Here is a 25,564-nt window from a genome sequence, read left to right on the forward strand (position 1 = left end):
GACAGGAGGAAGGGTGTGAAGAAAGGTACAGCATGTGCTCTACTTTTTGGATTGCCTCACTTATGATAAAAGTTATAGATTTGTCAGTTACAGAGATTCCACTTTTGACAATTCAACAAAGATTATGTGCAAAAGCCAACATGCTGTAATTACAGTCTATTTCCATCTATTGTATCTGGGCCACAAAACGTGTTCAATTGTGTTGTCTAATGTCACCCCCAAGTGGCGACAAGTGTTGCAGCAACTGTGGAAAACAATCTTCCTAGATTTCACCTCATGTAACATGAAGACAACAGGATGTAATGTACCATGAAACTGATACTACTACTGCAGATTGAATGGCAAACATCCTGATGGTGGAGTTTGGTTAGTTTGAATAACTTTTGTACTTTCTGATTGTTAGTTGGTCTGTACTTTTGTTTAAAGAGGCCTTCATGGTGAAAGCCAAATATTGACATTAAGGTGCATACCACGTGTCTGTTGTACCAGAGCGTGTAATGTCCTTTACGGTCTTTAAGTAAAAACTAATCCCTCTAATCCTGTATTTCTACATTACAATAACCCTGTCACCCACGTTCTCAAGCATGAGACAAAGAAAATTGATTTTTTAAAGTCTTCTGAAAATCCTCTGTCAATTATGTGAACTTTTTTTTGATAAATCAGCCCTTTTTGACTGTCTGAACTCTGAAACTGCTTCACTTCAGTCCCACACTTGATTATGGACTCTTCTTTTACCTGCTTTTATGTTTTAAACATATTCAGCAGTTAAGCATCTTTCACATTTTCTCTGTGCGCAGCAGCAACCCTTAGTGTCACTCCTGAGAGCTGTTCAGAACAAAGCTTTTAAGGAACATGCTCACTCATTAATGATGCAGCATCCCCTTTAGACCAATCAAGGACACCAATTAAAGTTCCGCTTAAGTGAAGGGATGAACGTGTTTAAAAGAGAAAGCAGGGGACACTTGTATGAATTGTTTTATTTAATCTCTACTGCTGCCTCCTTTGGCTTATCACTGTCATTTTGTAAATGCCAGTTAAGCAGGTAGTAGTTTCATTTAGGTTTCATCAAAAACCGTCCAAGTAAAATTAGATATATTATGTGGGGGGAAAAAGAAAGGACTTAAATCTAATTAGGGGATCTATGAGCATAATCTTGTTTTGTCAAAATTGTTTTTATTTCAAATTTGGACATGGACATTAGGAATCATGACAGCTTCAACATTTTGCATGAATTCATGTACTAGTATACAACAGCATCCAACATTCATCTGCTTATGATAAATACTAATCTAGTGGACAACCCATGAGTTGTCTTGAAATGATGAGATGAAATGATTTCAGAACTGCTACTGAAATAGTTAACCTTTACTATCAGTACTCTTTTGTCAACTTTCCTGATAACCTTGTCTATGCTTTTGTGTTTTCAACTCTGCTGTTTGACACTGTCTGTGTTGATGAGGTTATATGTAAGAACTCAGAGTTAAAGACCAAGGTATTGAGTAGCATTATACAAAAAAAAGAATCTAATCAATAGTAGTTTTTTAGTAAACTCTTAACTTGACTGTTAAATCAACATGAAGAAGAACAAAAAGACAAGAGCTTTTCATTGTGCTTAAAAGTGAAAATCTGACATGAGCAGTGGCATTAAATGATACATTTGAGTCAGTTTTTTTATGCTAAACAGTTGCCCTGAGTCACAAGAATTACAAGTCAAAAGACAAAAAAATATGAGCAGAAAATTCATAAACACAATTTCCTGTGTTCGTACCTCATATTGTTACAGTTCACCATGGCAGAGAGATATATCGAAACAATACTTCTTAATCAAAATATCCATAGGCACAAAGAATAGATATGAATAAGCCTGGCATGAATTTTCTTTAGTCTGAGTACTTCTGAAAAATCACAATGTAACACAAAAAGCATTAGTAAACCAAACATTTGATTCACCAGTATAGGTCCTAATCATTTAAAACCCTACTTTAAAGCCCATATGTGTAGATTTGTTATGTGCTTTTGATGGCATTAGATTCTGTTTGTAGAAAAATTAACCAGACTCTGTCAAAGTGCCTTGCTGGTGTATTGCTGTGTGGGACAGTGTCCTTTTTCTTACCATGACTACGAGTGGGCAAAATTATATATTTTTAAATCCTACACATAGGGGATTTAAGCTTTACAAAAACAATATAACATAGCATACATATTAAGTCTCCTGGTAATATCGGACAGCACCATTTTCAGCTTAACATACTTTGCGATTATCAAAAATCACAATACTTAAGAGGGTTTCCTGTTGGTTCAGTGGTTTAAAACAAATACCTTACACTCAAAGATGTAAGGTCTTTTAATTCCACCATACCAGCCTAAATCTGTTCTGTATGCATCCCATTTTAAAGTGCAATTCAAGCCCAAGTTTGATTCTGTGAAGAAATGGGCCAACTCATTGCTGTTTTCAAAGCTTTTTCATTTGTGACTGATTTGAGTTGAATTTTTTTTGGATACTCAGCAGCCATAAGCCTGCCACGCTTCGTCATTCCCCCTGCAAAGTATAAGAGAGTCTGCTTCTGGAGAAGAGGCTATCTGCCCCCTCTGCGTTGGACAACAATGGTCCCTGCCACAATGTCATACACAGTCCTGTTGTGCTGGAAGAAGAGCAGAGTGATGAAGACGGGAAAAAGGAAGGCGATGGAGAAGTTCTTATTCAGTGCCCGCACAGCAGAGCTGTGACAGCCAAGACAAAAGAGACAAGAGCAAGACATTTTATATCGTCATTAATTAAAACATAAGTCCACAAAATGTTCCACTATAGAGTAGAATTATCTAAATACAGCTCACTCATATGTCATAAAAAAAGTTTCTGTGATCACTCACGCGGAGAGGGAGACGTTTGATGCCGGGACCACAAGGACACGGTTGGGTCGGACCAAAGTGGACGTGTCACATGTCACCACCCGCAGGCCAAGCAGGAATTTCCCTGGTGTGGCGCCACCAGCACCCCAGATACAGATGGTCTGATTGGACAAGAGGAACAAACTAACAACCCGGTACGCTCCTGACCATGGTAGTATAATACACTGAAGACCAGTTAAAAGCAGAACTTAATAATGATACCACACTCACACATGAAGCAGTAAAAAGCCAATTAATTCTCAGTTTAGACAAACAAGGTCAAAACCATGGAAGGAAACATGCCAGATGGCATTAGTCTCAGCGGAGGAGCCTGTATGTCACTGTGCTGGTTCCCACCTGGGAAAACAAGCCACTAATGCAGAAGGAGAACAAGAGACCTGACATATGACTTCATCTCAGGCAACTATGAATGCAACGTTGCATCAGTGTCCTCTATGGGACACAATGTTGTGTTGTAGAAGAACTCTGACTCTGTCTGATTCATTTTACAAGACCATGAGGCACTGAGGCAGTTTCTAGTAAATGTGACAGAACAAACAGGGGAATGTTGTTTCAATTCTGTATTTTGAGTGAGGAAGCTGCTGTTTTAACCCAAAAATCTTTTCAACACCCACAATTACTACCAATAGGCTAAACAAATATTGATAAACGCTGTAAGGCAGTATATCAGTATTTATTAATTATCATCTAATTGTTGGAACATATAAGGCTAATTCTGCAAGCTAAAAAGTACAAGTTCAGCTTATTTATTACTATATTTATTATCAATGTGATAAACATTAACTACATACTTGACATGTGGGTTTTCTCCATCACTAAATACATACTGTAATGTACATTTACATATCCTCAGTGTAGCAGAAGAATGTCTTCTTAGTTCTTTTCATCAACATATTTTTTTCTCACATTGGTCGGCCATAATAAAGTCATACTGTATATATTGCTACTATCATGACAGTGCTAAATTTGACCCACCTCATACACACATACTAGCACCCTGTAGACCAGAGCCACAGCCATCATCTTCTGCAGGTCCTCCATGGACGTGTTCTCATCGATCTCCTCCACAATGAAGTGGGTTATGAATTTGGCAATGTCCCTTTAAAGAGGAGAGACAGTATGCCTGTGTGAAGATGAATCTGGGGAATGATGAAATAACTTGGCATTAAAGCTATGATGCAAAGGTCTTGCAAATTGCCTCTTTTGCATAACTGACCCACAGCTACACCCGTGGCAGGAGAGCCTGAGGAAAACTGTGATGGGTGCTGAGAATGTCGCATATTACAATTCAGAAATACAATGTTTAATAACCTAAGTAGTTGATTTCAATTCCCTAATTCAGGCTCTGATTGTCTTTTCTTGTGTTTTTTTCCTTTTAGTTTTAAAGTTCTGTTTCTCTGAAGACTGTGTAATAGCTTCACTCACTTCATCCCACTCAGATGCATGATCCACAGCACGATAGTGGCCTTCACACAAAACAAGATGACGAAGTCCACTGTCTCGGCAAGGAACCTCTGGAGAGGAGAGGGGATGGTGTACTCCCGTCCTATGAAACAGATGAAGAGACAAGTGCACCCAGTATGCCTTTTTTTTCCAAATTAGATACTTCTCCACAGTACTCTGGATGAGTTGTAACCTGAAATTACCTTGATTTTTATTGACTTACTACTGTAGTTCAGCTGAAAGTTATCAGATGACCAAAAGAGACCTTGTAAAGACTCTAAGCATATAAGCTTGTTTTCTCCAAGCCATATAAGCCTGCTTCCCATCAGACTCATGACCAAGCTTATACACAAGTGAGTCCACACATCACTGTAGGCTGAATGGCATTTTGGATAAAGGAGGCCTTATAATACTGAGCCTTACCTGGCTGAGGTGGATTCCCATTCTGATGCTGGGCTGTCCGGGCATCAGTAGCTGGAGTGCTCTGGTGCGTCTGGGCGCCCCCCGGATGAGGGAAGGGTGCAGGGAAACTGAAAGGATACGGTTGGCTGTACCAGTTCCGTGAGTCGAAAACGTGCTGCCCAGCCCCGGAGGTGGAGTCAGGTGAACCCGGTGTCTGAGCGCTTGTCCCCGGCGGAGGGAAACCACAAGGAGGAGGAAAAGGGAAAGCTGACAGAGCCATCCAGCTCTGCCAGCCGGCATTTCCCCAGTAATACTGCCACATCCACTGCTGCAACTTCGCGCAGTATTCCGTGGTTGCGGTGCTCTGAGGCTGTTTAGCATCAGTTTCAGGGCAACGACGGTTGTCATTTGTTGTGGTCGCGACCATGTCTGACCCACTTCACTGGCTTTCTCTAATTTAACAGGTAAATCTGGTTTAAATGTCTTTACGTCTTCAGGTAATCCCTCTTTCGTGCGTTTATTAGCTCTCTGTTGGTTTGAAGTACAGCAGCGCTAGCTAAGTGTGTTTGTAAATAGAGGGATTTCCGGGACCGCTCAACGTTACTTCCCACAGTGGTAACGTTATCTTTGTATAATATTTTGGGAATTTCATTGATATATTAATTTATAATGTAGAATCAATATTCATACCTTATCTGAGGTGAACATTTCCGTAACACACCATTATGTTGTAGAAAAGACTAATAACAATCCCCCCTCTGTCGTTAATGGTATGATCCATTTAAAGGCGTATTCAGCCGGTTCATCATCAGGCCCATGTATCACCCGCTCATGTTGTAGTAATAAAGGATATATTACATATTTGTAAAAGGTTAATCACATATCTCACTTTTTTAAGTTTGGGTGAAATAAATGTGAGCGTTTGAGGCGCTTTCAATTACCTTATAAAGGTTGGTCTAACTTATACACATACACTAATTTTCACAATGCCATCACTTAACTGTGGGTTGTTTTTGTGTAATAATAGAGCAGAAATATACAACTAATACAGTATATCAGGTTCTACAGGTTCCACATATCGTATCCAGTATAAACTATTCACATGAATGTTGTTAAGACTGTTTGATCTGTATCAAACTGAGGGGGAATTCATTATTAGCTCAATAACACTAGTAACTTTTTAGTGTGACAAGGAACTGACTAACTTCCTCTCACAAGATGTAGTGTTTTGTTTATTTATTACAGTGAATGACTCTGCACTCAGTCTCATATTTCTATGACAAAAAGTTGTCATAGAAGATAAATGTCCTTCCTCTTGGTCCTAATTCAAACAACACAACTTTTCAGATTGCGCCACAAGAGAGCAGCAGAGGTCTGTTGAGCCAGGTTAATAACGCTTTTAATAAAACTGTCAGAATCATCTCTACTTTTCCTATTAATTATATATACTTATAATAAATTGTTATTATATTATATGATACAATGATATGAGCTCATGTACACAAATGACAGAACATTTAGCTGCTTTTTATCTTTTTTTATTGTGTTTGTTTTAGGTCAGGAACATAATATACAGTACTGTGCATAAGTTCTAGGCATTAAGTGAGGATGCTTTCAAAAATAATGCCGTGAATAGATTTTATTTATCAGATAACTTCATACAAAGTTCAGTAAACAGAAGAAACCTAAATGAAATCAATATTTAGTGTGAGCACGCTTTGTCTTTAAAACCAATTCTCAACAAACTGGCACACTGTTCTTCAAGGTCCTTGGCAGGCAGGTCGTTCCAAGCATCTTGGAGAACTTGCCACAGTTCTTCTGTGGATTTAAGCAGCTCAGTTGCTTCTGTCTCTTCATATAATCCCGGACTGACTCAATGATGTCGAGATCAGGGCTCTTTGGGGGCCATACCATGTGTTGCAGGACTCCTTGTTCTTCTTGACACTGATAATAGTTCTTTATGCCTCTGTCTGTATGTTTGAGATCATTGTCATGCTGCAGAATTAAATTGGAACTGATCAGACGCCCCCCTGATGATACTGCATCATGGATGAGAGTCTAAATATCTAAAGTGCCTAGAACATTTGCACAGTACTGTAAATATTTTTGTGCACATGTCAATATGAAACAATACTCAGCTCTGCCTAGAGTTTTTGGATGTTTAGATGTACATCACTGGGGGCGAGAGGTGTGAGTTTTGGCCTACAGCCACATTCATGGATCCCAAAACATCTGAGTTCAGTGACAAATCAATGGTTTGACATAGAGGCCAACAAGGTCAAAAACTCAAAACTCTATAAAAGCCACTGTGGAAATGGCCCTGATTCAAAAAACTTGCTGGCCAGTCAGCTGATGGAAAGCTATGTTTTGCTCGGTCTCTCGCTCTGTCTCTCTCTCTCTCTCTCTCTCTCTCTTTCTCTCTCTCTCTCTCTCTGTATCTCTCTATCTCTCTGTCTCTCTCTCTCTTTCACACACACGGTCTTTTTTTTTAATGTCCCTTTTTTCCTCTGATCCCACTTTCTCATTGATATCTCCCACCCTCTCCACTATCCCACCTCTTCTCTTGCTTCTCTCTCTTTCTGTCTTTCTCTAAATGTACTCCCCCTCCTCTCTGATTAAAGGGGCGAGGGGGGTAAATAGGGGGGTTGTATTTGCTGACTGGGCTGGCCCGGCTCTGTGGGTTAGGTGTTAGGTCTGCCAGTTCTAAATGATTGTGCCTGGCCCAGTGAATGGAGCCAGTGAGGCGGATGCCAATCCGACCGCAATGAGCGTTATCCCTGTCGACAGAGGCCATACGATGACTGTGCCCGAAAGTAATCGCGCCCAAATAAAAGCTGTGTCCGGCAAACGCTGACCCCCATAGAACCCAACAACCTGGAGGGATTACTGCTGTAGAGGTGTGTGTGTTTGTATGTGCGTGTGTGTGTCAGTCTATGGGTGAGTGAGTGTGTATGCTGGAAAAGGGGTGAGTGAAAGGGGAGTTGGGTACTGTACTGGTGGTTGGAGGGCATGTATCAGCCAGAAGTGGAAAGTAACTAAGTACATCCACTCAAGTTGGAAATACTGTACTTTTCATGTCATTTCCATTACATCTTATGATCTTATGGTTGTATAGAATATGCAAAACGTATGATAAACTCAGTAAATATGATGCATTATCAATGTTTCAACCAGCAGATGTGACAGATAAATATATTGGCTTCAAATGAGTTTACATGAAAAGAAGATGTTTCTGTCTAATGGCAGTATTAAGTTAACATGCAGGCATTAATGCAACAAAAATATGACAGTAATCTGTACTCATTCTGTTATGACACTTTCATTATTGCTTTATAAATCTGCTCTATAAGTGCCGATCATTGATATAATGTGGTTTGGAATAATAGCAAATAAAAGCAATATTAGGCAAACATTAAATGCCGCATAACTGTGAGATAGGAGTATGTTAAGCAAATATTGAATATACTGTCACATCGACAGACCTCACAGTGTGTACCTGAGTGGCTGAAATCACAACTAATCTAATCTAATCTATCTTTACCTCCTTTTGAGTCAACACAGGTTAACAGTTCAGCGAACATCATGTAATACAGTGTAAGTAGTGCAGAAGTTTTTTTTTTCCGAAACCTTTGAATACAGAATATGTCTGTGCCCCAACTGGACACTTTCATGTGTCCTTTTAAGCCTAATGTTACACAAGAGCAGCACTTGAGCCACTCAGCTGCAACTCTGTTTGGCCCAAGGCACATCACGCTCTGGTCGGATCAAGTGCTATTCTATTCTTCTGTGACTTCCTATGTCGGCCAGGAGTAGCTTATTGCAGATATATCACGTTGGCCAATAAGTAACAAAAAATCACAATACAGAAATGGCAAACTAGGTTTTTGGTCATTTAGAGACAATGTTAACATTACATAGCTTGTCCACCAGAGAGCACTGACCAAAAGAAAAAACAAATCTACAAAAAAATCTCTAAAAAAACATCGATGTAAGTATCGGCCTCAAAAATCAGTCTTGCTATAGAGAAAACCATGACTTTTTCATCTGAAAATACATTGTAATGTGACCAATACATGCTTCATTTTTTGCACTAACTGCACAGAGTACGTGTTATTTTCTGCCAAGGTTTCACACAATTGCTCGGTCCATCGCCCCCAGGTATTGCCCCTTTTTCATTTTCGCCTCTGTATACCACTGAGTGTGAGACAGAACATAAGGGTGGGCGACGTGTTCACCAGCTTAATAGGTTCACACAGTTTGCAAAGGTCTTGTGAAAAAGGTTGCTGTGTCTGTACAGGATGTGTGCCATGCTCCCAGACATACACCAAGAGAACAAGGTCACCAAATAATCCCAATGGCTCAGAAACGCACTTTATGGACTCAGTTTACTGTGTATTTAGTCTTAATGTGTATCTTTTTTTCCAAGATTCAGTCCATGTATGCTTCTTTGTGACATTTTTGTGTCCTTGAATGAAAAAAAATTAGCTTTTTTTAAGGGATGTGATAGACGAACACGACAAACATCTGTTGGCCTTCTCTCCATGTAGGATATTTAACATGCAAAAAGGAGGTTAGCAGGCATTAGCTTGATTATGTTAAGGGGCTTAAATCAAGTAACCTATTTAATGTATTAATTAGTAAGCTTTAGAGGTGCTGGTAGGCTGATTTTGTTACCTTTGGGCAGAGCCAGGCTAGCTGTTTCCCATATGATTCCAGTCTCTATGCTAAGCTAACCAGCTAACTCTCTGCAAGACAGGAAATAAGCACATTTCACAAAAGGTCAAACAATTCCTTAAAATATAAATATTGGGGGGTTTGTTGGAAATGTTTTAATATAGAAAATCTTCAGCAAATGAACACGCTGCTTATCAACAACTTCAGAAAAAGATAATTTAGGGAGGGAATTCTTTTAGGAGAGTTTTCCTACTTTCAACTTTGATCCAACTGTCTGGATTTGCATTATACAACTAGCAGACATGAAATCTTAAATCAAGTATTTGCCTTTTGGCAGGCTGACTATCAGAGCTGACTATTTACTGTGTTGATGAATGAGTGACTCCCACAGTCATGTGGAATTTAGCCACAGTTTACATAAAGGTCCCATAGATAAGAGCACATCACTGGTCTTAGCCAACAGTGACCTTTAACCCTTTACAAAAAGAAGTAACTCTTGGATCCCCAAATGTATAATTCAGATAAGTGTGTCAGAGAGCACAGTGGGAAATATTCCACTTGCTCATGTGGGAACTCAAGATTTAGGTTTCTGCAGATTTGGCTTTATTCTGGCATGTTGCCTTGCACGACCATGCACTGGTTTAAGCTATTAGTCCACACAAAGGTTAGAGCGCACTGAGTCAGCCCAGTCAGAATGTGTCTAGTGGGTCGCAGGTTAAAGAAATGAACAAAGCATTCGTCAGGCGTCCAGAGAATGTGGGGAAAGGGGTCACTGACTTCCTGTTTTGGAGTAGGTGTAGGGAGGGGGAGGTTGTCATGTGATTTATCTATAAATTACTCAAACGGTTTCTGCGATGGTCTAAATCCATGAACGGGCAGGAAAATATTTTATATTCCAGATGTCTGTGACTTTGGTACATTATGTCAAGTAATTCTTTACAGTCTCAAATAGGATTAATTTCTGTCATTCGTTGATTTCATGCAGAGATGAAAGAGTCTTTCCTTCACTGCGTGTTGCACTTGTAACTTTTCAAATCAGTTCCCTTCATCAAAGTAACAAGGTTGTAGTAATAAAAATGGATTTATACAGTTGAAGCTCAGAAAATGTATGGCTGAAGAGGAAAAACTGCTTCGCTGAGATGGCAGAGGGAAGTCCTTGCTACCTTTGGCCCAGAGAAGAGAAAAATCCCTCTTGAGATTTTGTTGCTTTGTCTTATACGTGTAACAGTGAGAACCCATTAAGTGAATTATGTCTGCTTCCCTGGAGCCCTGACAGGAACACCCAAGGGGAGAATGGGTTATGAGTGCACAACTGCTCTCCCACCGGCTCCTGCTTCAAGCAAATTCCCGTCCTCCTCCTCCTCCTCCTCCTCACCTAATTCTCTTTATTTCCTGCACCTTAACGTCTCAGCACCTTTCCCCTAGTGTTGGCACACTGTGGTAAGGAGGTAACAGGGCTGTTCATGTAGAAATACCAGTCCTCCCTTCCTTAAAAACTCACTTTCTTTCTCTTATTATGTACAAAATGTTTTACCTTTCCTTCTTTTTGCCTACGCCTATAATTACTTTGAGGTCAAATATTTGCACCAAAGCCGTGAAGAACTTTGTATATAGCAGTCATCTTATTGCTTTTACTATTATTTACTTATGCCATAGTAGCAAAGCTTTTTCAGATATACCCAATATTGTATTGGCTGAAAACAGTACTCATAACATAGGCTGAACTCTTTTTTCATCAATGATCTTTATTCTACCATTTCCTCAGCTCCTAGAGTGACAAGTTCCTTTAAAGAACTGTTTCACACACTTTGCAGTCCAAATGATGAGAGACTCTCATCTCTAAAATCATTTTAAACTCCATCTCCACCATCATCCTCTCCTCTTGTCTCGCACTGGTGTCAAGATGCTGACTTGAAGTCATGTGCCTCACTCTCCTTTCTGCTTTTTTTCCTCTTCAAAAGTGCCTGACAAGACAAAGAGCTAACAAAAGAGTTGACCCACAGAGGGTGCTTGTTTTTTTAACGTGCAGCTGTGCATTGCAGGGATGGCAGCTGAGTGCTTTCCCAGTGAGTTTCACACGGGCGTCGACTCAAACAGCTGTAAACCCACAGACCTCAGGTTTATAGTTATACAGTTAATCAAGAAATACTTCCCTGTCCTGTAAGTACATTAGCAAATAGTTTTGGCTGCTTCGTAGCTTTTGTGGGAGTGTTGTTAGAGTGTTACTGTACAATACAGCACACATAGTAGCATCATTGTCACTTTGGAATTAGAGGTTACATCAAAGCTATAAAATAATAATATAATCAACTCTGTTCAGAGCAGATTGAGTTTTGTTCAAGTTTAATTAATCTCACTTGAAGAGCTCAGAGGTTTGCTGTTTGAGTTTATATTGCTGAAAGGTCTGACTACAAGCCACTTGGAGAAAGGTCAGCTTGCGACTAATGCCTTCCGTTTTCCTCCTGCCTATCACAGGCTGCGGTTATCTCTTCAGTGCATTGTGAGGAAGTGCCTGTCTCAGACCGACTGTCCATCAGGCCAACTTTCCTGGTGGCCTATTGTTTATTGCTAAAGGTTTCCTGAGTCCAGTCCCAAACTGTCCTTACTGTATTGTACTGTACTCAGTCGGTGATGAAATGTAAAATCAATCACTTAATGTATATAAAGCAGTATTGGCATTCTTACTGTCAATAACAGCCTGTAACCTAATTATAGCTTCTTTTTGTGCAGTATATCACATCACTATGCTTGTTTTTGTCTGTGGCCAAAGCAAGTTGTCGTATTTGGTTTTAAATGTGAGATTCCCAAAGAAATAATACACACATACCTTGCTCTTAACAGTGGTTGGTTTGAATTCAAACCCTGAATAAATCCTCTCAGGTACTGACACACATACACCAGCTATAAGACATTGTTGTGAGGCTCTTACATTTGTTACCATTGGCCAAAGTATTACTTGTTAAGAGATAGAAAAGGGATAAATATGAGAGCTTCTGTTTCTGACAAACTCTCAGTCCCGTTCTCTGCATCTGTCTGCAGCCAGGACAGACAAACAGCAAAGTTACCTTTAAAATGTCAACACCATTCAGCCATACCACCTGCATTAGAAGGTCAGTGTGTGTTTGTCTGTGTGCATACCTATGGCATAGAAACCACAACAAAGCCGTGACTTTATCCACTTCGATTCCTCGTTGCTCTCTGTTTATCATAAGGGATGCAACAGACAGACATCTGTGTTGTCTGGCATAAAAGGGCGAAATGTTCTTCCACTGGTTTAGTCAAACTTTAGACTGTATTGTCTGTTGCCACTCCTGAACTCCCCAGTGTTGCTCTTTAATGGGTCACTCCTTTGCTTAGAACAGGAACACCTGGTGTGGATATCAAAGTGTGAAGCTTGCTTTAATAGGTTGATTTTAATGCTGAGTCGTACAAGTTCTGCAAATAATCATTTCAAGTAAGCTTACATATGTATTTTAATGCATAAATATGTCTTTAATCCGCAATTTCTCTCAGACTGAGTGTGGAATCGGCATGCATCGTACAGTTTCACTTATTTGATTATGTGATAATTCAGTGATTGAAGTTACTTTTCCCTAACAGAAGTTCTGTTTACTTCATGCTGCGTCCTAAAAATAAACTGCTCTGCATGTTTTTCTGAGCACAAAGAATGCTTGATGTGAACAAACAGAGACCATCTACAGTATGTTACTTCCCATCTGGCTTAACACAGACACGCATACATTCAAGCGTGCACATATAGACCGATTTCAAAGATCGCTCCCTTCCTCCCCCCCATATCACCCCCTCCAGATTACAGATCACATGTCCTGTCACACAGTAGTTGCAGGAGGAGGAGCGGATAAGCTTAACATTGTGATGACTTGTGGTGGACGCACAGAAAAAAATGTCAGCTCTTCCTTCTGACTGACTTTTTATTGCCTGGCCAGGAATCTGCTTTTCAACAGAAATGTACAAGCACAGATACATGCCCAAAAAACATGTTTGCATAGGCACAAAATCTATAGTACCGAGTTTGAATTGCTCTCTGGGGGAAAGCATTGTGCAGGATCTTGTTTGTATACCCTCACTTTAAAGATTTCCGTCATCCTTCCTCTATACAATCACGCACAGAGGTTTCATTCTAAGCTAAGCTTTGACAGGAACTGCTGGTGGGATGACTTGAAAAACAGTGATCCTTTGTGGGGGTCCTCAAAAGCAAATATGTATTTCCTCATATAGAGCTCAGAGGCCTTTAGAAGTTATATTTTGAGCTGGCTCTATGCATTTAACATACATTAAAGTGAGAATAGTTTCTTTATTAAAAATATCCTTTATGATATATTGAGGACATTCTCAGTCTCTCAGTTTTTTGGTTGAATCCAGATGTCTAGACTGTAATCTTTGATCCAAAACCATGTCCCCTCCTGGAATCCTAGACATTTCTCTGAGTGTTTTGGGGAGATAATAGCACAGCCTGCCTCTGTGCAACCAGACAGGGCACAGCTTGCATAACATTCAGAGATTTGTTGATGAAATCAGAGTTCACTCTAAAGTACAACTGGATAGCGAGGTTCAGTGGAAAGAAAGCTTGTTGCATGGCAACAAGCCTCCCCTACTGTTCTGTGGGGCCACTGCTGACATCCTTCTGCCCAGCTGTTTGGTTGCCCTTGGAGACAGATATTGGGTCAGCGTAGGTGTCGTATAGGTCCTGCGGAGAGGATTGAGGTAAAACTGATGTTTGTTCAATGTTCTGAGTGAATGTGGAGGCACAGACTTCACAGCAACTCTCCTAGGCTCGGTAAGATGTATCCAGGTGGGGGTTGAACCCAAGGTCGTCCCCACCCTCAAGCAGAAACCCAAGTCAAAAAACACAAAGAGTGGGAGTGGGATTTGTGCTGTAGGTACAGAAGGAATAGTCTACTACTCATGTTGTTTTTGCTTGAATTCCCCTAAAACCAAAGTCATTCAGACTCGACAAGCTATATTGAGAAAATTGATATCAAGTTGTTGTGAAGCTTAAGAAGTCAGGACTTGTTGCTGCAGTTTTTTGCCATATAATGTTTAAAGATACAGACATGTTTTAAGAAGTGTCTAATATTTTTTTTCCACAAAAAAAGTTCAGTTATCTCGTTAAAATCCTTAAAATGACATCTCCTCTTTCTCCCTCATTATAAATTCCAAAATCTATGAATATGTACAGTAAATATCATTAACACAAGATGTCTCCTACTTCAATTTAAAGTCTATTCTCAGTGTATGTGCGTTGGAGGCTTCAAGTTTCCACATCATACTTGTATAAGTTAAATACTGGACCAAGATTGGCTCCAAACTAGTTGTGATGTCACAGATCGTGCTCACCTTAGACTCAGATTTTCAGAGCCCAGAGAAACTTCCCCCGTTCAGCAGGTGAATGAGAAACAGCTCCCTAGTGTCAAACTCTGCACATACATCATTTTGCATATTGAAGTGAATTGAGTGAAAAAAAAAACTTGCCTGTCTTAATTGTTCTTGAGTTTTTAAGCTTCCAATCAACCTTTGTACATTTCCTTATTTCAAACATCACAACTGAATTACAAAGTCTCTTACTTGTTTAATGCACATAATCTTCACAGCTCTTCAAAAGCTTTCTTTTCCTGAGTTTGCTCCTAACTTTCCTGAGGTCTATATTTTCAGTGACCTTTTGGTAGAAATGCTCAAATATTGTATAGGTGTACACAGTATTCTCATACACCAAATCTCAGCTCAGTATCCCTGCTGTAAGTATCTGACCATGGAAGCATTTCCTCTTCAAAGCCATGGCAAAAATTATATCACCCCTAAATGAGATGACAGAAAATCTGCTCAGTTTTTATTATTGAGGCACCTTTTTAAATGTATTTTGACATTACATAAAGGGAAGCAGAATCAAGCACAATAGTCACGCATATTGTGTTGCATGAGAACTAAAGCTCGTATATCATGTATATTTAGCCCGGTGATCCCTGTTAACATGAAAGATGTTTGTGTTTGACAGAGTTTAAGTTAAGGACAAGCAGAGGAAGGGTGTCAACGCTACAACTCAAGTGGAGCTTTCCAGATGTTATGTAAAGGATGTGAGCTCATTCTTGTAAAGTCCAAGACAATCTGACGCGACACAAAACAACCTCAATGTCAACAAGATAGTACTACTGCCTGTCAGGAATGAGAACACACACACTCACGCACACACGCACACACACACATACACGCACACACACACACACACACACACACACACACACACACACACACACAAACAGTTTTGACTTTACAATGTGAGTATTGCATGTTATTGAGACATCATACTTTATATTTCACATTCAGCACATCACAAAAATGATGACGGTCACAAAAATAAAGAAAAACAACAATCTAACTCAACTACAATAACATTGAACATCACAGCTCCAGTTTATGTGGCTCCCTTTGTTTTTTACAATCCTTCTCTGCCAGTCAACTCTCAATGGGCTTCTCAGTATCTTACTCCTTCCTGTGCAGTTTCCTAGTTTGCACTCTGAAACCACTTTCCCTCATGCAGGTTTCCACTGTGGGCAGTGGAGGAAGATCAGTACCTTTCCTCTACTGTGGAATACTTCCCGTTTTGTCCAGTTTGGCCTCTAGCTAGAGAATATTTGTTTCCAATGGTCTGAGAGAATCTTCTCTAAAATAAATAAATGAATAAAATGCCAAAGGCTATTACTGAGAACTACCTGCATTATGTGACTGATATATGCTCAGTTGTCTTGAGTTTTCCATTTCTGATTATTTATAATAATTAGGAAACACCATCGACCATCAAATCAAGATGTCGAGCATTAAACAGGGTGGTGGAGATCTTCCTCGTCCCCCGCTGTTATCCAAACAAAGTGAAGTGGATGCCTGTGGAACACAAGCACTGCACCTGTAAGTCAATCCATAGCAGATGTGATCTTTTCATGTTTTTAGAGTACTTTTAGGCCATTCTGCCGAATTCATGCCATTTCCATCCCCAGAACATTACATCCACAAATATGCATGAAAAGTATCTGTATAATACATTATATTATCAAGCAAAATGTCCTGCACTGTCATAATTGCAATTTGAAGATACATCATGTAAAACCTTAATAAAAATTACCTAGAATACTGAAAGATCCCCACTCTCTAACACTACAATTCACCATGAACATATATATATATATATATATATATATATATATATATATACTTTTTTTTTTTGTATTATTGTATGACTCTATTTCCAATTTAGACATTGAATACATATTCTCATTGGAAAATCCACAATATGTTAGTTAAAATACACATTTAGTGATGTCCCCAAGTTTTCCCTCAGTCCTGTTACCCTGACACATTCCCCCCTCTAAATATTTGGGACATTCCACAAGTCACATGATCAATAGGAAGTATCATCATTCGAGTCTCCTGAAGGCTATGGGAAGACCAAAAGTAAGTTCTTTAACTCTATTTCCTGTATTTTTGATCACATTGTAAGTGACTGAGAATGTCAATCTCAACAATTAGTCCTGTTACCTAAATTATTTCTCAATGTTATCTTGTTTTGTTTTTTTAAAGATAGTTTTGGTAAACCACTTGAAGGTGTTATGTGTTCTCATGCTATTAGCATTGATGCCATGTGGCTACATTTCATGTATTTGCTAATGCTATGTTAAAAACTCAGTCCTGTTACTTTCAGTCCTGTTACTTATATGAAGTGTTTGTCATTTAGAAACCTTGTAAAACATAAATAAAATGACCTGAATTTGACCATTACACATTTTGAATAGTTAAGCATGTTAATAGATATAGTGCTGAAAAAAGATAAAGAATGAAGTTTAATTTTAAAAAGTTACAACATGCAAATGACACCAATTTGGCAGAATGGAACTTTTATATTGTGCATACAGAATAAACAGCACATTACAAACAGGGAAATGCAGGTGTTCTTTCTTTTCATGTCTTTTTACTTTTTTTGCCAGGCTCAAACATCAGTTTCATGATCAGAACGTAAACGCACTGCATGTGAAAATTACATAGTTTGCCTTTAATAGACCAGAAATAAATATCATGTTTGTTATCAGTTTTGCTCTGTGTTTAAACAGATGCCATCATACTGGAGGAAATGTTCCTGTTCACATTAAAATGCATCACATTTAAGTCTCTGCAAGATGTTTCGAGGTTCATCAACAATGGGCCTGCCAAGTTGTTGTTTTTTCTTTTTTACCTCTTTTAGCACAGATCTAATGTCCTCATGTCCATCTTGTCCAAAATAGAATCAGATTCGTCCATGTTTGAAGAGTTGGTGGAAGATCATGTGACTCACAATGGCCTGAAAATTTTGATTTTTTTTTTTTTAGTTGCTGTGAAAACTCTTTAACCCATTAAAAATTTTCCAGTGCCAACAATTGTGTCTGTTTTATAATGTGGGAATGAGTTAAATGTTGTGCAGGCAGACTTTGTACCTTTTCTAATTGATACTAGTGATGTATGTCATTGCAGAGCACTGGTTAGGTTACAGTGCCACTCTTCTTTTTTCAATTACTAAGTTAACAAATATCTCATCACCTTCACAATTGTGCCATTAAAAACATGGCCAATGACACACTAACACAACTCTGTGACCTCTGATAGCCCTCCACTTTGATTTTCTCATCCACCTGGCATCTTCCCAAAAGTTCAAATACTGTATGTCCACGACTACTGCCAGTACTATTGTCCGAGCAGAAAGGAACAAGAGTGTTGGCCCACAGTTTCACCTGTTTCAGCTGTTTTAGCCATTAGGTCCAATCAGTGCTATCATCTCTCTTTCCTGTCATGGGAAAGTTGCCGTCGCCTCTGGAACAATCCCCCCCCCCCCCCCCCCCCCCCCCCCCCTGACCCCCAGAACAGAAACACACAAACACACATAATCGCACACACATTCACACTTGACCAGTGGCCAAAGGGCGGGGATGTCTGTGGGGATGACCCATAATGCTTTTAGTTTCTCCATGTATGTTCAGCTGCCAGTACGTACTGTACATATGCAATGGGAAATGTTTGACCTCCCAAAAAGGAGGAGGGGATACATTTCCTCGCTGACCTCACTGCTTGATGTTTTTAATAATTCTAAAAAGAGTCCACATTCCTCAAGGAGTCCCTGCCAACACACAAATCATCAGGATGGCTGACTGTTTGCTTCTTGACCTTTAAGTGAGGGATATGTTTGGACCCTTTTGTCTTCTTACCAAAATAAGGAAGCATGAAAGAGCTCTACAAACCAAAATATCTGGAAAAAGTGACTATATGTGGAATAATTACAGTAAGATTCACAAAGCAACATACTCAGTGGAATAAACCATTAAAGTCAAGAAATCAGCTTGTCAGATTAGGTGGTATGTTCTCATTAGAGCACATTTGTCATGCACAGCATTCCTCAGCATGCCCTAATCATTGGAATGCTTTCAAGAATGTCATAATTGAATTTGGTCATTGCACCGTTCAAATAAACGCTAGACAAACTGACTTACTGACCAATTATCTAAAAACAATCAATCAGAAAACTCTCAGAGACACCGTTTTGACAAATTTTAAGTCATTTTTATTCAAATCACCACAACAATTCCAAATGAAATTAAATGTGTCTTGTGGGAGAACAGAGGCACATAAATTTTATTTTTGGCAACACAGTGAAGATAAAGAGTAGGGGGAGCAGAACACGCCATTACTTTAGTTTGGTTTAATGCTCATTGAACTGAGCCTGTCATCCAGCAGTGCATCCAACAAGTAGGCCGGAGGGACCCCCATCATGCCTCCTTCACGTATGTTCTCACTGCGATTACGTCTCCCATTATGCATTTCTGTGGAAAGAAAGGGAGATAAGGTGCGGTCGGCATACCAGACAAGGTGTGTGTGGCAAAGGTGAAGATGAATTCCTACATATTCTTTGAGTTTAGGCTGCGGCTATCATGCAGAGGCTATTCTTATGTAATACTATATTCCTTTAGATCTCATTATATTCCTATAAGCCTGACTGGTTCTTCTTAGTGATAGTCATACTTTAAAGAATTGTTTTTTTCTCTTAACATTTTCCTACAGATAATGGGGTACTTTTATTGGTCATTTTAGTACTTATATTGTTTGGCTCATATTATGTTATGATTTCCTCACCTTATAAAAGATGCATGACATTTTTTAAATTACTATTTTGTTTTTTTATGGGGGAATGTGTGCAGAGTTTTTCCCATATTTGGATTAGAAAAGTAGGAATGACTCATAAACATATTACATTTTCATTATAGTCTATTAATTACTCAACTAAATGATCAAATCAAAGAAGAAAAAAAAACACAAATTCTTATTGAATGCTTTTCAATGATGAAGTAATTTTGCAAGACCATTCCATAAACCATTTTTAATCCGTTGAAAAGTTATGTAGGCAAATTGCAAAAATTTGCAAAGTTACCAGATGTTTTTTTTTTCTTCTTCTTCTTGTAATGGAAAAAATATGGAGGAAAATAAATATCCTTACCGCTACCATTTTTCCATCTGTGACCTCCCTCTCAATATTCGTTTCTTTGCCATCCCAGCTCTGTTTCTGCACAAGCTTGCCGTTTTCCAGAGTCACCACAGTCTGCAGGACAGAGAACAAGAGACAAAACAATTCATTCCCGCACAGAAAACACTAATGTTGTTTTTTTGTTGTTGTTGTTTTTTTTTCTTCTTTTTTCTGCCCCCTAAATCACACTAACCCTGGTCTTCCTGTCGTCTGCGGTGGTCTCATCGAATGGCTCGTTGAGCTTGAATTTGATTTCGGTTGTCTTGAATGCGCTCTGAGACCTCAAGCATACAATCCCTTGATCGTCCACGGACACTATCAAATTGGGCTTGGTCCGATTCCCCACCTGCCGGGTTGCAAATCCCACACCTGCACAGCGCATAAAAATGCATGAAATACACACTTAATACATTTGCATTTATAACACACGGGAGTAATATACTATTTAAAGATTTAGAGGTGCAAATTAAGCTAATTGAACTATTTAAAGTCCATATTTTGCACATTAATTTCACACTTTTTTAAAAATCAGTTAATCCAATTTAACTCCAGGTCATTCCTACAAATAACAGGGCAAGATACCCGATATGAAATCTAACTTTTAGGCTATTTTTGAGAAAAAGTTTGCATAATGTGACAATAAAGTTCACAAGTAGCAGCTGACAACCCTCCTTTTCCTACCAATTGCCTTCATGTAGTCGTCAAAGTTCTCGCTGGAAATCATCTTCCACGTCCCAACGAACCTCTCAACCATGGTTGCAGTGTGTGTGATATCCTCAACAACAGAAAAAAAACTACGCAGTAGAGTGCCTCTGGACTCAACTCTCTTGCAGTGTGGGAACACACTCAGAGCGTTTTTAAAGGACCAGACCGACACCCAGGACCCAATCACAGCCTGCTACGTCACATAATAGAGGGTTGAAATCCCGCCTCTATCCCTCCTAGCATAGAGGCCTTCTTTAATTGATTTCTTCCAAAAGCTGAACACATCTTACTGGGTTTTTTGTTTATATTCTAAACTAAATGGTTATGTGTCACTTCTCTGGGTAGTAGCATTCCAACATATTGCAATTTTAACCAAGTTATCTTGGTTAGCACGCAAGAACAACATATCCCATAAGTCTTTAGCACTGGCACAGCCTCAAAAGAGATGTAGTGGGTGAATACTAACGAAAAAATTGTTTTTCTTTGTTAAAATTACCAAAACATTTATTAATAGTGACTTGTGTTGAACTGCAGACCCGAAGGCTTATTAGAAAGGGAGAATGGATGTCGATTACCAACATTTATAACTTCATTACTATCAAATAGAAAGGACTGACACCAGCAAATTATTTTTTTTTTTGCAAACTCACAATACAAGTTTTCATCAAACCCTTTTCCTCATAGTGGATAGTGTAAGCTTAGAATATGAATGGAAACCCCTCCATCAGAAGCTTATTTTAGGTTATCAGAAAAATGGATAAAAACATATTTTCTATGTATAAGCCATGGATGTAATAATAATGCATAAATGGAGAAAACCAACATAGTTAAAGATACTAATGGATACAGAGGGTAGAAGGGACAGGATGACATGTTATCTGTGAGTGGGTGAAAGGTTTTTTTTTCTCTTTTCAGTGGGGCTGTATTTAAAACTCTGTGCCAAATTACATTTAAGCCTGCTGTGTCAAAGGTTGGAGCTTGCATAATGTTCTCTCAAATGCTGGAATGGTCTCTTTTATCAAGGAAATGGCACATTATGCAAGGACACACCATGACCCTGCACTGATCACAGCACATTTTTTAGCAGTTAAAGCATTTTAATTGAAGTCTTCAGTGTGGAGAAAATGAGCATAACTGATGTGTATAATTATCCTAACAAGAGGGTACTTTTGCAAAATGTTCTTTTTTATATTATGTACTTTGTTTTTCTTTCAATTTGACAAAGAAAACACATCCTCTGGCAGGTTTTGATCTTCAAATAGTGGATAAATCTGGAACATTTGTAATTCAAACAGACTATTTGACTTTCTATATCATACCAAACACATCAGAATCAATACGGAGTAGCTTCAAGGAATCAAGGATCAAATCACAGCAGAACCAACAAACTTCAATGAAATACTTTTATTATAAAACATCCAACAATATACACAGATAAATACAGATATATTCAGCTAGCTAGATGATCATTTTTTTGCTGCAGCTTTTGACTGCGGATCCTTGGCGATGCAGCGGGACTGAAACGCACCCATCATCTCAGTGCTCGTCAGCTTCGCTCCCTTCATCACCAGCCTCTCTCCGTCTACTGTTGTAGAGAAACACAAAGGGACAATGAGGTGACTCATGATGTCACAATGACTAATCTCATTGTAAGGATTACAAGAAGTAAACAGGTGAAGAGTCGACTCTGTGCAAAAGTCAAATATCTCACAATGGGCTTCTGCGCTGCTGACCTACGGCAGACATTTCTACATTTGATTCGCTGTGTTAGTGATACTTATTGTGTAATTGCATAAAATTCCAAGTCTGAGTCACACAGTACTGACTTGTATGTGAGGTGTTGTCCAGCATGTATAAACTTATGAACCTTAAGCAAAGTTACCACTAATACTTAGCTAACAATCCATCCGTCTTCTCACCAGTGGCAACCACTGGGAGCGGGTCCTCTTCCACAGAGGCCACCATATTGCACTGCCATGTTTCTACAGTAGCCCAGAAAGGACAAACAAAACACCAGCTACTAGAGCGGGCCTTTCATGTTTTTCGTGAGTTTCATGGCCACACACTTGGAAGAGGAGGGGGGGAGGGGGAGGCGTATTCATTTGGTTGCAATCTGAAACTTCACCACTAGATGCCATTAAATCCTTCACACTGGTTCTTTAAGTGGTCTGTAGTCTTTTAATGCTACTTTAAGAAGTCAAATGTAAAGACAAAAAGAGAGGGACATTTTTCATTTTGCTCATTTTCAGATTATGATGAATATGTATAAATGTTATTAAACTGCTCTCCAGATGCTTTATGATGACTATTTATTTGCTGTCACCCCTTTGTCTGTGTTTCTTTAACTTGGTTTGTATTTTTCTCTCTCAGCCTTAAACATGTTTTCCTCAAATGCTAAAGCTTGAGGTTTTACTGATGCCAAATTCATCAGCGTATCATTAATAATTACTATGCCTTACACTTGTAATTAAATTCTAGTGTATAAATTTGTGCAATCCATATCCATATAAAAATATTATAAGTTCACACGATTGAGTAGAAAACACAAGTTTACCTTCATGGTGATAATTTTACTTCAGTGGATTTAAAAGTCATGATCCCATAAAGTCTATCCGCTGACTGTGGTAATGTGATACTTACCATAAGTAATATCCACTAGAGGTTCAGACTTGTCATGTTTCACTGTGGATATCACCTCACAGTTCATGTTAGTGGCTCTGGCCTTCTCTGACGCCACCATGGCCAGAAACTCCCTGCAAGGCAACAAGGAGAGCACATTTAAGACTGATTACATTATTACAGCTGTGGTTCTGAGGTATTTGTACTTAACTTGAGTATTTATGCTACACATAAATAACATCCAGCTGTATATACAGTAGTTCTGTAGGTGATTTAGCTTAGTTTGGCTGATATGAGCTCTTCTCCAGGTCTGTTTGGATGAACAGACCCTTTTCACAGCAGACAATTTGACGTTGTCATAGCAGGAAAAGCACAGGTAGAGCTGATAACATTAACAATGGCTCAGCTCCATTCGATTGTAAAAGGAAGCCATAGTAATCAACTATCTCTCTGATTCTCCAGCTTTGAACACTTCAATCATTTTTATTGAATCTGGTGAACTCGTGTACGTCCCAGCAAAGCTCTGCCCACCTTCAACCTGAGCAGACGTCTCATCAGCCAAAACAACTGTAAACACCTGTGGGGGCGTGCAGGACCTTTAAAAGAAGCTCCACCTCAACCATCTACAAAATTAAAATATTACTTCCACATCACTGCATCAATTATTATAATCCAATTTATAAAAACAGAACAATGTCAGGGGCAATTCTGCCTGCATCATAAGCACTTTAAATTTTGATACTTAAGCACATTTTGCTGATTTTGTTCTTTTAAACTAAGTCAACTTTTTCTTGAAATTGAGTATTTTACTACATTTTTATGTGAAGGACCTGAAAATCTAAAAGTTGTATATCAGTATAACATTTTTACTGATGCAAGAACAGCTTTTGCTTTGAATTCGTTTCACGGTGTCTGCAGATATCATTAAAAGGCCCTACACATCCATGGCCCACCTACGCAGGTGTTATCACTTATTTTGCCTGATTAGGCCATCTCTGGCAACTATGTAGTAGAATATGGACCTGAACTTTCTGTTAATGTTTTTGCACCTGTAATTCCAACATAATTGTCCATTTTTTTAGCCAAGCAGAGGTATAATTAGCCAGAATAAGTGAAAACACCTGTGTGAATGTGCAGGATCTTTGATTTTAACTTTTTTAAAATTATTTCTACTCCACTACATTTATTTGACAGCTTTAGTTACTTTTCAGATGGAGATTTGACACAATGGATGATATAACAAGCTTTTAAAATCCCTCTAAACATCTCACATGGTTTTATCTCAATAAATGTTCAAATGATCCAATATTTCACCAAAAATCAAAGATTAGAGAAAAAGTCCAAAAACTGAAAACAGATTTGTGTATCAGAACTTTGTTTTTTCTTCTTTCCTCTCCCGTTAATCGTCTCACCACCTCTCAGATTTATCTGGTGACCCTTTGGAGGGGCCCGACCCCTAGGTTGGGAACCACTAAACCAAACTAGCTAACTGTATATATAGTAGTTGAAACTAGCTCCACCTCCAGCAGCTACAACAGTAACATGCTGCTCTAACACTGATGCTTCAGTATTAATAATCTAATGATGTCATATATAATAATACATCATTTATTGCAGAACGAGTACTTATACTTTAATACTTTGAGTACATTTTGCTGCTAATAGGCCTACTTATGTATTGTTACTGAAGTAGGATTTTTCATGCAGGACTTTTCCTTGTAATGGAGTATTTTTACACTGCTGCATTTATACTTTTACTTAAGTAAAGGATCTGAATACTTCTTCCACCACTGGTTATGTATAATATATATTAGCTCTCAGTGTAAAGGAGCATCTTCTTCGGTAGAGGCAGGAAAATAACCTTTGTGTTAAATATGCTATAGTGAAATATGCGGCTACAGTCACTTTGAGTTGTACGAAAACTAATCATAATCATATTCCAAACACCAGTCATATTTTCTAATACAGTCTCACAAAGTCAACTATCACAATCCTTGCTAGTGGAGACTGTTTGCTAACACTGTCAGTAACTTGGGCCGCTTCATTGACTGATTACTGCGACGACGTTTCAAACGACAACACACACAGATACACACACACACATTTCTTACCGTGTGGACCGGACATTTGACTCAAACGGACAAAACTGGACCACTATTTTCTTCACAGCCTTCAGCACCACGGTCGCTTTACTGGTGGCCGCCATGTTTTCTGTTGTGACCTCCAACCTCGACAGAGATTGGTGCTTTTCGTCAGAGC

The 25,564-nt window shown here is 38.9% G+C and overlaps 3 protein-coding genes across 3 annotated transcripts; all 3 read right to left on the reverse strand.

The window, feature by feature from the left end:
• Positions 1 to 1,112: 1,112 nt before the first annotated feature.
• fam8a1a (family with sequence similarity 8 member A1a) lies at positions 1,113 to 5,479 on the reverse strand. The gene is made up of 5 exons (XM_067613000.1): positions 4,777 to 5,479; positions 4,336 to 4,456; positions 3,886 to 4,009; positions 2,872 to 3,011; positions 1,113 to 2,721 (listed from the first exon to the last, which is right to left on the reverse strand). The coding sequence occupies exons 1-5, from the start codon at positions 5,180 to 5,182 to the stop codon at positions 2,577 to 2,579; spliced, it is 936 nt and encodes a 311-aa protein (XP_067469101.1). The 5' UTR covers positions 5,183 to 5,479; the 3' UTR covers positions 1,113 to 2,576.
• Positions 5,480 to 19,001: 13,522 nt separating this feature from the next.
• Positions 19,002 to 20,824, reverse strand: fabp4a (fatty acid binding protein 4a). The gene is made up of 4 exons (XM_067613001.1): positions 20,663 to 20,824; positions 20,175 to 20,350; positions 19,955 to 20,056; positions 19,002 to 19,283 (listed from the first exon to the last, which is right to left on the reverse strand). Exons 1-4 carry the CDS (start codon positions 20,733 to 20,735, stop codon positions 19,230 to 19,232), a joined length of 405 nt encoding a protein of 134 aa, XP_067469102.1. The 5' UTR covers positions 20,736 to 20,824; the 3' UTR covers positions 19,002 to 19,229.
• Positions 20,825 to 22,075: 1,251 nt separating this feature from the next.
• On the reverse strand, positions 22,076 to 25,564 carry mrpl53 (mitochondrial ribosomal protein L53). Its single transcript, XM_067613002.1, has 3 exons — positions 25,417 to 25,564; positions 23,327 to 23,439; positions 22,076 to 22,271 (listed from the first exon to the last, which is right to left on the reverse strand). The coding sequence occupies exons 1-3, from the start codon at positions 25,509 to 25,511 to the stop codon at positions 22,153 to 22,155; spliced, it is 327 nt and encodes a 108-aa protein (XP_067469103.1). The 5' UTR covers positions 25,512 to 25,564; the 3' UTR covers positions 22,076 to 22,152.

Source organism: Thunnus thynnus, chromosome 15, assembly GCF_963924715.1.
Source record: "Thunnus thynnus chromosome 15, fThuThy2.1, whole genome shotgun sequence".
NCBI lineage: Eukaryota > Metazoa > Chordata > Actinopteri > Scombriformes > Scombridae > Thunnus > Thunnus thynnus.